Source organism: Boleophthalmus pectinirostris, unplaced genomic scaffold, assembly GCF_026225935.1.
Source record: "Boleophthalmus pectinirostris isolate CB_2022bp ecotype Guang Dong unplaced genomic scaffold, ASM2622593v1 HiC_scaffold_21, whole genome shotgun sequence".
NCBI classification, from domain to species: Eukaryota; Metazoa; Chordata; class Actinopteri; order Gobiiformes; family Gobiidae; genus Boleophthalmus; species Boleophthalmus pectinirostris.
This window is the reverse complement of record NW_026571175.1, coordinates 8308140-8322526: the sequence shown is the minus strand read 5'-3', so window position 1 is coordinate 8322526 and position 14387 is coordinate 8308140. Positions and strand designations below refer to the sequence as shown.

Here is a 14387-nt window from a genome sequence, read left to right as displayed (position 1 = left end):
CAAACCGTCCATATGTAGGCAGGAGGCCAGAGGAAATACTATAAGACCTTCCAGAAGAATACTTTGAGGGAATGGCCCATTTCATCACGAACTGAAACAACATAGCAGAGGAAGAATGAGGCTCAAAGGAGTCCTTGTACACTGCTGTGATGCTACAGGACACAGAGGGGGACACTTTTGGCTCTTCCTCTCCTCAAACTGCATGACACAGATCAGATGACCCTCCCTGAACAGTCCTCCTGTTAAACTGCACCTAACCTTTAACTGAGACACAAAGGCACAAAAGCAGTACAGTGCTGCAGCGAATCTCAATAAATCTATAAAGTATCTATCTATCTCTTGTTGATGTTTGGCTGTGGCCTGAGAGACAGATGGCATTTAATCCAGTCTGGACGCAGGCTCCTCCCACTGACCCACTGTACATCTGAATTCTGTTTACATAAATACAGTGGACCAGGGACTACCTGCTTTTTTACCTTATACTTTCACTAAATGAAAATTACAAAGTGCAGCCTTAAACCAGATTTATTCATTTGTTCATTTCATATACTTTTGACATTATTATTCATGTACTTTCTAATTACTTTATTCTTACTCTATTTTCAGGTGGAGACTCTGCCACCTGCTTGTGGAAATGTTATTACATTACCTGAAATGGCAATACTATACAATACAATGCTATTTACATTTATACATTTATTCAGTTACAGATGTTTTTGAAGAAAATGCATTTTAATACTGAAATGTTTAAAGTGCATTTGACAGATTTATATGCTTTCCTAAGACTTGGTTTGCTGGGATAAGACCAGCTGAGTGGCAGTTTGTGAAGAAATGTAGAAAACAAAAAGGTAAAAATACAGCAAGTAGCAGAGAGTTCTAAAACACAATCCCTCTACCTAAGTTATCAACTGTCACAATGCCATCAAAAATGCAGAGACAATTTATGCACAAAGAAGGCATTTTCCACATAGTTTAATGAATTAACATAATAACGATGCTGGCATTTATTTTTGCTTGTCAATTCATAACTGTGTAATTTAGCCCTTGGCTCTTGTTAACATTATGGTTGCTAGGTAACATATCTCTACCTATGTCATATCTGTTCCCTGTGTCCAACCAGGAAGTAAAATGATAAACTTCACCAAAATTACAACACTAAAAAACACTAGACAAAAGTTTTAGTAAAATTGTAAATATAATGATGTTAACTACATTTTAGAGAAATGAGTAACTTAACCTGTCATGTCACTTTAATGCCATACTGTGGAATATTCAATTCAAAGCGATAAAAACTCCATTAGACAAACAGATGGTGGACTCTTCCCCCAAAAAGTTACATTTTGCGTGTTTATATAATAATAATAATTACAATTTCCTTTTCTGTCTCTGTCCTTGTGCTGACTGTCTGTTGATTAGTGCTGGTTTAAAGAAACACACTGCCCTCTGTGTCTCCAACTGTGCCACTGCCTACACAAGTTTACATCCCATTTACAAATGTCTGCAAAGTCCATCCAAATGTGGCTTTGCTGTTATTATTATCACAGCCACAAACACAGGGCTAAGTGCAGCTGTTCAAATACTGCTCCTCTGCAGAATCCATCCTGTTTATCCAGTGTCCGCTTCATCTCTCACTCTGACCCACTTACACAGGAAAAATACACATTCATATGCTGTTTCATATCACCAATAACAACAGGGTCAAATCCAGCTCTCTGTGTCATCCTAGATTAGATTTTATGATATAGACTAATAATAATTTAGACATCAACACAAGATAAAGTAGGCCACAATTGCAGGCATGTAGGCACATTATAACACTGTAGAGTCTATGGTTAAAACTGGCATTAAAACATCTATTCTTTTACTACAATTTTTTGAATGATTTTATGATTTTCTGGCAATATACAACATAGTCTTATGCAAGTAGTTAATCCAATGATTATGAGGCCCATAGGTTGTAGCTGTTTGGTAGTCTATAAAGTTTAAAATAGGCTAAAGGTAGGTTGCAAATTCGCACTGGTTTTGTGGGGTCTTTCTCTCCTTTACCAAAGCCTCACGCCCAAAACATTTAACCTTATTATAAAAATCAACTTTTTGTATTGGCCTAATGACTATTTTATCAATTACAAGCATGTGCTAGTTGGACCCGTATCTAAAGTTGTTTTACACTAGCCTCCTTCATTATGGGGAGCATGTGCGTCTTTGAAGTTGCCAGATAACGTCACTGTTGAGATTGTAAACTCGGGGTCACCACGGTCTGATCGTTACCAGCGGCTGTAGGAGCTGACAGACGTGGGTGATTGAAGCCTTGCCTCCGGCCGCAGAGTCAGACTGTCCCCGGGCAGAGGAGGGGCAGAGGAGGGACAGTCCCGGAGACCCATCAGCAGCCGAGGGGAGGTCGAGCAGCGGCGTCAGTCATCCGTACGAACCACACTATTAGACCGGAAACAGTGCTGTGAGGGTAGAAAATAAAAGTCTATGTTATCAGTTTGTGCAGTGGTGGAAGAAATAAACTGGCAAATATATGTACAATGGGTATGCTCTCCATAGTAATATACCAATTTTCAACCAACAAAAAGGATGACTGTATTATTTATGATGAAACTTGTAACTAAGCAAACTAAAAAAAAAAAAAGTTGCAAACGTTTAGAACCTCAATAGAACCTCTAAAATGTATGGTTTTCTTTTAAAGGTAGCATGCAGAGAAAAGTAGGCATACAGCTGTTTATTGTAATTTAGAACCAATTTACGAGAAAAAACAATAAGATAAAATAAATTATATATATAAAAAATAATAATAAAAATAAATAAATAAAAAAAAAAAAAATCGGATGGCCGCATTTGGTCCCAGAGCTATAGTTTGCACATGCAGATCTTTAGAATGTTAGAATGCCGTGATGTTATCTCAAAACCAGGCTCAATGAAAAACCATAATAATAGTGTAATTTAGTTTTTACTGACAAAATAAGGAGCTCTAATATGTACATATTATGAATTGTAGCCTCGAGTAAATTATATATATCTTGATTCTTCTGTTTGTTTCAACACATAAAAGTAATGTCTCACATATCAAAGAACCAAAAAGAATCTATAATTGAAGCTCTTATTTTGAAAGGCCTAACCGGATGTCAGTTTTGGTATTTCTTGGGCTTTACTCGCACTTTTCCGGTGAGAGGAAACAGAGCGGCGGAGTAACGGGAACAACTGGGACGCATCGGGATTTAAACCAAAAAACACGAGCTCTCACCAGACTGCGACTAATTAAACAGGTAAAAACACAAACTTTAACATCATATACGACTATTGCACTACTTCTGACGCAGTTTCATGCTACTTTTCATTCGTTTAACTCATGCACATCATCAGTAGAAGAGTTGGAGACGTTGGATTGTTGTTGCTGCTTGGGTGGTGCACTGAGATTTATGCTGTTTTTGTACTAAATTTAGCTTAAATAGATGCGAGGGCCATGTTGAGTCGTAAACAATAATTTAGACAAGGACAAACGTGAGTTCAATCAAGTGCAAATCGTTAAATTACTTTTGCATGGGTCGTTTTATGTCTAGAGAATGAAAATTGTTATCTTAATTTGAAAAGTAGAACAACAAGAGGCATCACCCATCAGATGCTAAACCAGGAGATGTTATTATTAGTAACGATTGTATTCATTTGTGACTTTAAAGTAGAGTCCATTAAGGATTTATGATGCTGGAAATGTGCTCTGATTTGATTAGAGGAGATGCCCTTTGCCCAGTGAATGTCGATGAGCTGCCTCTCATTTTCTGGAGATATTCTTTGTGTCAAATATTACTGTTGATCTCGTTTTAAAGTGTATTTTATGTAAGAAATGAGTACTGCTTTACTTGGATTTACATCTCGGGACACAAAACTTTTAAAGGGCTTTTACTACACTATTTTTCTGATGTTATAATGTAGTTTCCTCATCGCAAACATATGTGGAGTCTTGATTCACACACATTAAGACACAAATCCTGCATGTTTAGGCAGAGATCTTCACTCTCACACTCAGTTCCACCTTGTGATGTCATGTGGTATTACAGGAGGTGCTCCACTATGTTTTTTAATACCTATTGTTTAGATAATTTCAGGAATTTCCCATCACTAATAAACAAAGGGAAAATGGTAGCTATTGAAAACTACAGCTTCATGACATCATAAGTTGGAACGGCATGTTGGAGATTTAGACAAACTAATAATAAAGGTTTACTCAAACATGTGTGAATGAAACAAAACACAACTCTGTGCATGTTTTTGACAAAGTAACAGCATTATAACATGACTTAAAGCTCACATTGAGTCAGTTTTGCGCAATATAAGTCAAACTGTTTTTTATCTTTTAATCTCTTTGAACTGGTTATACACGCTTTTATTTAGTCAAGTCTGAACTACAGCTACGCACTTTCCCGTCTGCCATTTGTCTGGAACTCAGTGGCATGACTTTTTACAGGAACCAAAAAACAAGAGCACTGTATATCAAACCAATTCTTGCGCTAGCTTCATGTTAATTTTAGAATTGATTTTAAGATTTTAATGAGATTTAATTGATATTATTAAGCTTTGAATGGACTGGACCCACAATACATCTCAGACCTCATCCATATTTACTCTCCTGCAGGCGCTTAGAGGTCCAAGGGCCAGCTCCAACTCGTGGTGCCTTAAATGAGACTTAAAATCAGGGGGGACAGGGTCTTCTCTGTGGTCAGCCCTAAGCTCTTGAACACACTGCCCCCCGTGCCCCACTAGTCTAGTTTTGGTTTAGGAATGTTGCAGAACATTTTTACCTTAACTGAAGTATTATGTGGGATGCTGTTGCCAAACATGCTGCTTAAACGGTGGTCTATTTCGTATTATTTACATTTCATCTCGCAGTTTGAGTGCCCCAAAAGTTCAAGGACAAGTGAATGAATCATGTGTCATTTCATTTTAGTTTTAGAGCAGTCACCTCTCCATTAGGGCTGCACACTATGTCACACCTATCATCACAGAGAGTGCCATTGTTTAGGTAATAAAATGTCCTCTGTAAACAAAATATCTGTGTTTTTATTGAACCAAAACAAAAAAAACTGTTAGTTGTTTACAATGTGCACTGTCTCTCAGCAGAATGCTACCTTTTAAACTGAATCTGATGACAATTACAAAACTTTTATCTAAAGTCAAACAGCTTTTCTCTCCATGTGTGTACCATCTCAAATTTGGGACAATCAGTCTTTTGTCAGGGTCTCGGGCTCACAGTGGGAGCCCACCGAGAGGCAGGAGAGGGGGACTTGGACCTCCTCCACACAGGATGTCCTGAAGCAGCCTCATAATTAAACCAGCAGCTCTGACTTTGGCTGTAAATGGCAATGGCTCAAGGGAATGTCACTGAAAGAAATGTTGATTGGAATTTTATTTCTGAATATTGTAGTTACATTTGCAGTTTATTTTTTGAAATCATAGTGCACATTTTAAACTTAACAAGATTACGAGATATCAGTGGATTTCAAATTGAAGCCGTTGGAATTGCCAATTTTTTAAGTCGTGTAAAAGTCATTCAAAACAGGCAGGATCATGTGAAACAGCAATATGGATATGAAAGTTTAGGTTTGTAAAGAAATGCCAATACTCGTTCACTCCTCCAGTACTATGAGGTGAATACTATACTGCTAATTGATACTTTGCTGATGATGTCGCCAACATGGGGTGTGATGCTAACTGTAGGCATGCTCTGTGGTAGACTTTGTTAGACTATTTAACTCGTCTCTTGAGTCTCTTGCACATAAAATTATCAATTATCATCGTCACAAGCTAGGTAGCCTGAGCCCACCTTTTCAGTTTGTCAGTTGTTGTTGTTGTTTTTTTTTTTTGTTGTTTTTTTTTTGAGATTTCAGATGATCTTAAACTTTTTTTTGGCAATGTTTGCTAATGTGTGCATTGTGTCACCATGGTAACTGCTGAACATTCCACTATACACATTCATGCAGACAATATATTGAATTGTGAGATATGGATATTACATGCCTAGACATCTGTGGAATTTGTTACAGATCATTCTACACAGCCTGTTTTGGAGACTTTCTGAAAACAAGTTTAATATGTGCAGTTTCCTGAAGTGAGTAATGGGCATTTTTGAGGCTCTGTGTTGGAACTAGGTAGACACAAACAAGTAAGAAGCTTATGCAGTTCCTAATAATGTTTGTTCTTTTCTTCTTTGTAGGATCATTTTGGATGTAGCTGAGGCACACCGGCCGTTACTTTGAGGATGTCCTGGGCTTTCAAATAATTAATTTTCTCGACCAAACATTGAATAACTGGACATTTATCATTTAACTTGTGTCCTAATTTGGATAGCCTTTTTATACACAAACTTTCCCCGACACTTGAACCTCAACTGTTCTCACCATGGCGAACATTTGTCCTTACGGCCGCTTCACCCACGCCGTCGTCCGTGGTATCCCAGAATCCTTTGGGAAAGCCCCTCATGATGAACATCAGAATGGAGAGCAAAATGGCGATGCGAGTGTGGACTTGGCCAAAGCTCAGCGTCAGTTCGGCTGTTTAACGGGAGCTTTGAGACAAAAGGTTGGTAGAGAAGTTGATGTTGCAAGTTAAAACAATAATTGCGATTTTTAAGATCACAGTATAATCGTAAGAGCTAAATTGTGACCATTTCTGAAGCAAAATTCAGTAGGGCTGTATGCAGAAAAGTACTAGGAAACAATGTATTTATATGTAAAAATGCTTATTAAGCGCACTCCTTTCTGCTGTTCATATAAATCCTTATAATCTAGTAAAATAGTTTGTCGACTTTTGGTGAACTAAGACAATTACTGTAAAGTGCTTCTTTATCTGGCTGTTTATGTCACCTAAACTCTATCATTCAGAAAGTTTTCTTTCATAAAGGAGGTCATGTAACAGAAATGAAAGACAATCAAGGTTGTCACTGTTGTTTGGTTGGTCATGTTGTCCATAATCATATGACAGGTTTTTATGTTTTTCCAATTATGACTTGGTTTGGTGGGATTGTACCTGTGCTAAATATTGCTCATAGGTTTACATCAAACTCAGTTTGTGGAAAAGTTGAAAAAAAAAAAAAACTCCCCCAAAAAAACAGGAAGTAGTGGTGCTTTCTAAAATAAAATTTAAAAAATCCTTAAAATGAAAAAACATTGTTAACATTATGGTTTCTAGGTAATTCTCTGCCCAACCACAATGTAAAATTATAAACTTCCCTAAAAACTAGAATTATTATTTTTTTTCTTTAGTGAAATGAATAACCTGTCATATGCACTTAATATCGTGGTCTTTTTCCTCCCCCTAATCATAACACTAACACCTGTGTCTTCTCTAAAGGTGGGTCTACAGCTCATTGAGATTCCCCCAGACCCGGACCTCCCTGAGAGCTGGAGGATCGAAGATGTGGTGGTAATCCAGGGGGACACGGCCCTTATCACCAGACCCTACAAACAGCAGAGGCGCACTGAGGTAATCCACATAATCCCAAACATAATGCACTTAATCTGTCTGGGACAAGGGGGCGGCTCCTAATGCTGCTAGTGCTATTAGTGTGAACTCCCCCATAGTAACAATAAGGTAAAAAATCAATAGCCAGTAATCAATATGAAAACTAGAATCAAAACTAGTTGCGCATTTGATCAGGTATCAGTACTGAAAGTGATAACAAAACGTTTTAGAATGGTCTTGCAGCTGATGTCATCAACATTCCCTGTGAGTGTGATAAAACACTGCTCTGTCTGAAGTACTGTTAGACTTTAATCTGACTTTTGTTTTAACACAATATGACCAGAAAGAACTGACTTAGCTGGAACTACAACAGGTGATCTGATTTATAATATTAAACAAGTCCCTCTCAAATAGCATTACAGTTGATAGCGAGCATTTGCCAACAGTTTCAATTTGTCACTGTCAGCACTCTCAGCTCCTTAACTGGACTGTGAAGGGTCGTGTGGGTCACAGACTCCTGAAAATGTGTTGTTTACATAATTTTCTTGAGTTTTCAGACTATAAATGATTTAACAACTTTTTGAGCTGTGTTTGCTAATGTGTGCATTGTGTCACCATGCCAACAACAACATTCCATCATAGAAATACATGTAGAACACCCCCAGCGTGATGTCACTGCAAATTGATTTTCTAGATGCTTATCTAGATAACATAGCTGCACTTCGGTTCTGCTGTTCCTTCTCTGAAAATAAAGAATAAAAGAGAGGGAGTAAATGTAAAAATGAGTGTAGTAACAACAGTGTCCTGGTTGTGTGTTGCAGGCAGAGGCGGTGCGGCGCGTCCTGTCTGAGCTGGGCCTGACGGTGGTGGAGATGGGGGAGGAAGAGGGGGGCTCTGGAGGGGCCACTCTGGAGGGCAGTGATGTCCTATTCACTGGGAGAGAGTTCTTTGTGGGAGTGTCGTCCCACACCAACCGCAGGGGGGCCGAAGTGCTTGCAGACACCTTCAGGGTAAGACGAGGGACAGGAGGGTGATGAGAGGAAGTACGGCAGAGTGGTTAGCGTACAAGCCTCACAGCAACAAGGTCTTAGATTTGCTTACCGGACTGAATTTCATCACTAGCTCAAGTTATGGTTCAGATCTGTGGAGAGGCGACCCCACTTACAGTTAGAATGTATGTTTTATCAAGGTATTTTTGAGCAATAATATCTTGATAAACACACATATTCATCTAAAACGGCTTAATAAAAGAAACTAATCCGCTGACTTTACTAGAAAAATGTGGTGCCCAATGGGAGCTGACATTGCCATAAACGTCATCACAACAAAGAGTCATGTAGCTGTCAGCCCCTTCTGTGGCTAGCTGTAGATCACACTAGCGAGCCACAGATTTTTTTTTTTTCATTTGGAAAAAATTACTACACAACACTCCTGAGTCCTATCACAGACTAAGAAAATAAAATTGGAGAATGAAGTCAGTACAGAGCAGTGGGCATTTTTCAATGTGGGTTGATTTGCATCATCTATGGCATCTTGAAAATAAGCAATTGAAGATTGCTCAACCATGCACACATCACTCCAAATACAACTTGGGCAGAGTGAGGGGAAACACCCATAACACGGTTAAAAACTGCAAATTTGATTTTGCATAATAGGACTGTTTTAACCTTTAGCATTAGATTATAGCCCAATTCATAGTCATCCTCAGATCAGTGAATCTTCAAATTTTAAGTGATTGTAGGATGTAATCTTTAGTTTATATAATGATTTCATTAAACATGAAAATAAATAAATATACATATACATATAAATATATAATTTGAACTCAGTGTTAAATTAAAACATGACTTCAATTAGTCCTATCACATAGCTTCTAAAATATGTGATAAACTACTTCTGAAGTCTTGCACATTGTAGACATTACAATACAAACATGTCCTTAAGATTTGTCCTCTGCATTTGACCCATCCTTCATTGCCAATGGGGCAAAGTGCAGGGACCTACCTCTCCCAGCTTCATAGTCAGGAGAGCCTCAATGGTTCACCAATTGGCTTGGGTAATGACAGTAAAACAAGACAGCTTTGCATGTAGGCCCATCCCATTTTAAACTCCGTCAGCTGCTCTCTGTCCATTTGTTTGACTTGTCAATACTTAAATCAGATTTGTTCACAGTTTACATTTCTGCCTCAGCTGCCAAACAAAAGAGCTTACCTTCAGATCAATAGTTTTAAGCGAATGCAGGAAATTGCATTGGCTGTCTATCTTTCTCTCTCTCTCTCTCTCTCTCTCTTTCTCTAATTCTCCCAGCTGCCAGGGTGAGCAAGTGGCCTTTCTCTGCAAAGCATTTAGAGAACTGTAGTCTTTAATGATAAATAAGGCTAATAGTGTTAAAATTAACCTATTATGCAAAATCAATTGGAGTGATTTGTGCATATTTGAGCAATCTTTAATCGCCTATTTTCAAGACACCATATTGCCGATTAACTCTCGTTTTCACCTCCACCTGTCATACACCCACTACTCTGCACTTTCATTTTTCTTCAATTTTATTTTCTTAATCTGTCATATGGATTGGATTCTGCAGTGTTGCATAGTCATTTTGGATCATATAATGATCCATGGGGTGTCACAGATTATAATTATAGAGTAGACACCAGCACCATATGTCTTCTTTAAATGTGACATCCATAGGTTCAAACAGTGTAACAGACTTGATGAATTAAACACATCTCAAGGGATAGAAAATGTGTCATACTGAATAACATTGCCTGTATTCTGACAAATTGTTTTGTTTTTTAGCATATTTATTTTAAGCACAGATTTAGTTGACATAAATAATTTGATCATTTGTGTCTGGAAAGCATCTCCAGAGAAAGACCAGAGTATGTTTATTTATATGCAGTCAAACAGTTTAAAGCTACATGATGTAACTTTTCTGGTGAAGGGCCCATTGTCTGCTTTTCTTCATGAAGATGTTATTGCTTTGCCTGGAATGTTCCACTGTAACTATCTCCATGGAAACAATCTGATGGCACCACCAGGCCAACTTACAGATCAGAGCATTAAATATATCTACAATGCAAGACAGACAGATGAATCTTTAATATTATGGAGACAAGCAGGTCTTGGACTCTCCCTCAAAAATGTCCACAGTACACCTTTAAAACAGCATTGCACAAAAGTAAGTTAAAATCTGCCAAAATGCTATGATACTGAATGAGACTGGATTTCCATTGGACTTGGAAGTAGAGTTATGACATCATCCCTTTATATACCCATAGAAGAAGCAGAGGCACTTGACAGATGCATTGTGGGAGCTCCAGGTCTACACTCACTCATAAATATTGATTTGTGTTGTGTCCCTGAGGTGTTGTTCGGACACTTAGCAACAGTGGTTGAGGCTTTTATTTGGATCAGAGCCAAAGGGTGTGGCAGTGTGGTCAGAGAGGGCCGGTGCACACAGGAGGAAGGTCATTATTGGCACTTCATTTGTATAAGATATTTCTCATTTATGTGAGTAATGTGAGAGGGAGGTACTGAATCAAATTACCTCAGGCTATGTGTATAGTAAGTATGCTTTCCCTGCATGATGGTGTGATGCCAACTGTAGGCACTGCTCTGTCCGAAGCTGTGTTATACTTTAATGTGATCTTTATGTATTTGATCTCTCACACATAACATTACATTCAACAGTTTTTCAGTTACCAGTAGTCACTCTCATCTTTTTCACTCTAATAGATCAAAGGCTTTTGAAAATTTATTGTTTAAATCATTTAGTATTTTTTCATTTTTGAGTTTTCAGACCATCTTAAAACTTTTTAAACAGTGTTTGCTAATGTGTGCATTGTGTCCCCATGATAACCGCTGAACATTCCATCATAGAGACACATGTAGAACACCCCCAATGTAAAGTATCAATATATTTTCTTCAGTACTACATTGCATTTCAAACTGTGTTATGGTGACAGACCAAGCTATAAGTTTACATAGTTGAAGAAAATGGTTGGTGGCTTCTCTATTGAACTTTATAGCTAAACAAACACAAATAACACATGAAAAATGTTTATCATGACATGTACCAATATAATCAGCCAGCAGGTAGGTGTGAAGTTTACCACGTCTTTGACAGCAAGAAGAGTAGAATGACAAAATGATGTTTAGTCCTTATTATTGTTTGTTCATTGCTGAAATCAACATTAGTCAAAATATTGTATTTACATTGTCACTCTGTGTGTGTTTGTGCAGGACTTTGCAGTGTCCACGGTCCCAGTCTGTGGAGGAGCCAGACTCAAAAACATCTGTTCAATGGGAGGTCCTGACACCATCGTCTTCAGCAACAGTGAAGGGGCCAAGAAGACGCTCAGGGTGAGGCAAGAAAATAGGGTCTTATCACTCAAAATGTTAGGTGCAGGTGCTGATCTGGTACAGACACTATATGAAGATAAGATTTCAATTTGATTTAAATATTCTACAACAGTTTAATTTTAATCTATTCCTTTAAAATCCAAGTGCCAGATGACTAGACCAGGACTAGAATTTGACCAAATCAAATGTCCAGGTTTAGTCCTGATGTACTAAACCTGGACTAGAACAGGACGCAAACAAAGTCTACATGCAGGACTAAAGTGGAAGTGTAGTTTCTGTATCCAGATGTTTCTGCCCTTGTTTCTCTGAGCTCCATGTGTTGTGCAGATGATGGAGCAGTTGACAGACCATCATTATGAGATCCTGACTGTCCCAGAGGAAGCCGCCGCAAACTGCATCTACATCAAAGGAGCATCCAAACGAGACTTCCTGATCCACCGCCCGACAGAGGAGGCGCCAGAGAGCACAGCTGTGAGTGTACAATAGATATTACTTTTACAACTGAGGAGTTGGCAGGACATTCAACAGGGGGCAATTTCATGTGAAAAACAGTTCAAGTGATATACATTTGATTGATTAAAAATTGTGAAATACTTTAAATTGTTTTAAAATAGTTAATAGAGAAGGCAGGCTAGGTACTTTAAAAAATCATTTTCAAATATGTACATTCAACACCTGCAATTTGACAGATATCAGTCACACAACTTTTCAAAATCTTTTATTTATACTAACAAGAAGACACTTTCTAACAGTTTTATTTCATAGGCCTAGTCATAACATAGAAATTAACCATAGACCAGGTCAACAAATCTGCAATCTGACAGTTAAACAGCTCCTACATTACACAAAACTGACTCTTGTGAGCTTTAGGCCATGTTATAATGTGGTTACCTTCATTAAAAAACATACCTGGAGAAAATGTTCTGTTTTACCTTGTGACGTCATGTAGTGGTAGTTTTCAAGTTACCGCTCCCTTTTACCTTTTGTTCAGTATAGAGTGGCAGTTGATTCTAATGAATGTGTATGGGCAAGAAAGAAAAAAAAAATCCTGATATATTTGTGTTGAAGAAACAATATTGTAATGTAGATCCAAAATTAGCTCAATATGGACCCTTTAAGGTACTTGTAACATTGATTTAATTGTTCTTTGCTGTTTTGACCATGTTTCTCTCTTGCCCTCAGGCCTTCCAGAAGCTGCAGGACTACACTCTGCTGCCCACGGCCTGCAGCGAAGCCTCTAAATTGGGCGCGTGTCTGTCATCCCTCTGCCTCCTCATCAACAGAAAACACTCATTCTTTTAAACAAAAAACAGGTTTATAATCCAAGCCCAAAATTCAACTATCTCCGCTCTTTTCTATTTATTGCTGAGGGAAACTATGACTCTACGGTACACTATGGGAAGTCCAACTAACATCTGCAGGCTGGTTTACTCAAGGGAAAATTCATGACCTGTTCTGACTATTTTCCACATCAACAAAACCACTCTTGTCCTACTGTACAGGGCTGCGTATAACAGTATTATTACCACTATGTTAAACTGTTTCAATCAGTTTTTAAAGTGTTGTAATTTTGTTTATCTATGCAATTGTTTCACTATGGTTGTAGCCTCCTTTATATGAATTGTAGACACCATATATTTGTGTATAGTTATGTACTGTCTGTCAATAAAAGCTGCTTTTATAAACATTGTTCTCAACATCTTTTCATATATATGTAGACTTGTATGGAAAACTAAAAATGACAAAATTGGAAATAAATACAAGAATAAATGTTTGAATGTATTAATGTATAAAATGAAATGGTGAATACAAATGTGTAAATTAATAAATGCAATTACACATCAATGCATCAGATTCTAGAGATTAAAAGGCCTGTTTTTATATTTCTTAATTTCATATATATATATATACACTTATTTAACTTTTATTTTCACTAGATTTTTATTCACCATTTAGTTGAATTCATTCCAACATTTATACTTATACTGTCAAAAATATAAGCACAAAGTGGTGGTCCAACAAATGCCTGTCTGATCCAATTTAGAATTTAAATTGTAGGGTCAAAACTAAATGCATAAAATCTGGTAGAACATGTGACTGAAAACAAGTACTATTAACTTTATATTCTTGCAAACTACTACAATAGATTTTAGTGTCATCACCTCTACACACAGTAGGTGGCATTAACTCATGGTCTATCCACAATTAAAGGCCCCATATTATGCAATTTTTTTCATCCGATTTATGTTTACTCATCAGAAACATACCTCAAATACTTTTAACACACATACCCTGCATATTTAGGCTGTAATAGGCTGAAATAAAGAAAGGTAGCAGTTTACTGCAACTACATGAAAAGGTGGAACAGAGAATTGAGCTTTGGAGATGTAGAGACTAATAAAAGGATTAGTCAAACATAAATGAAAACAAAACTGCAGGTTTATGATGCGGTAACAATTCTAAAAGGTGGCAAAGCTTACAAGAGTCAATTGTGTGTAATATAGGGCCTTTAAGGATTACAGTCTATTAGCTGCTCACTTTCAAGATCAACTGCCAAACACAAC

At 37.5% G+C, this 14387-nt stretch overlaps 1 protein-coding gene across 2 annotated transcripts; it reads left to right on the top strand.

The window, feature by feature from the left end:
- Nucleotides 1-3145: 3145 nt before the first annotated feature.
- On the top strand, nt 3146-13535 carry ddah2 (dimethylarginine dimethylaminohydrolase 2). Of its 2 annotated transcripts, none has more exons than XM_020939324.2 (7): nt 3146-3269; nt 6212-6576; nt 7348-7479; nt 8280-8468; nt 11704-11823; nt 12151-12294; nt 13006-13535. In XM_020939324.2, the coding sequence occupies exons 2-7, from the start codon at nt 6397-6399 to the stop codon at nt 13123-13125; spliced, it is 885 nt and encodes a 294-aa protein (XP_020794983.1). In that variant the 5' UTR covers nt 3146-3269; nt 6212-6396; the 3' UTR covers nt 13126-13535. The 2 variants fall into 2 exon arrangements, with proteins under 2 accessions (XP_020794983.1, XP_055013165.1); XM_055157190.1 differs by lacking the exon at nt 3146-3269 and adding an exon at nt 6038-6106.
- The last annotated feature ends 852 nt before the right edge of the window (nt 13536-14387 follow it).

Excerpts from the sequence above, each read along its gene's own strand:
- ddah2 (XM_020939324.2), top strand. The coding sequence starts at position 6,397 with ATGGCGAACATTTGTCCTTACGGCCGCTTCACCCACGCCGTCGTCCGT. Across the intron at positions 11,824-12,150 it reads GGGCCAAGAAGACGCTCAGG|ATGATGGAGCAGTTGACAGA; the intron begins GTGAGGCAAGAA and ends TGTGTTGTGCAG. Across the intron at positions 12,295-13,005 it reads AGGCGCCAGAGAGCACAGCT|GCCTTCCAGAAGCTGCAGGA; the intron begins GTGAGTGTACAA and ends TCTTGCCCTCAG.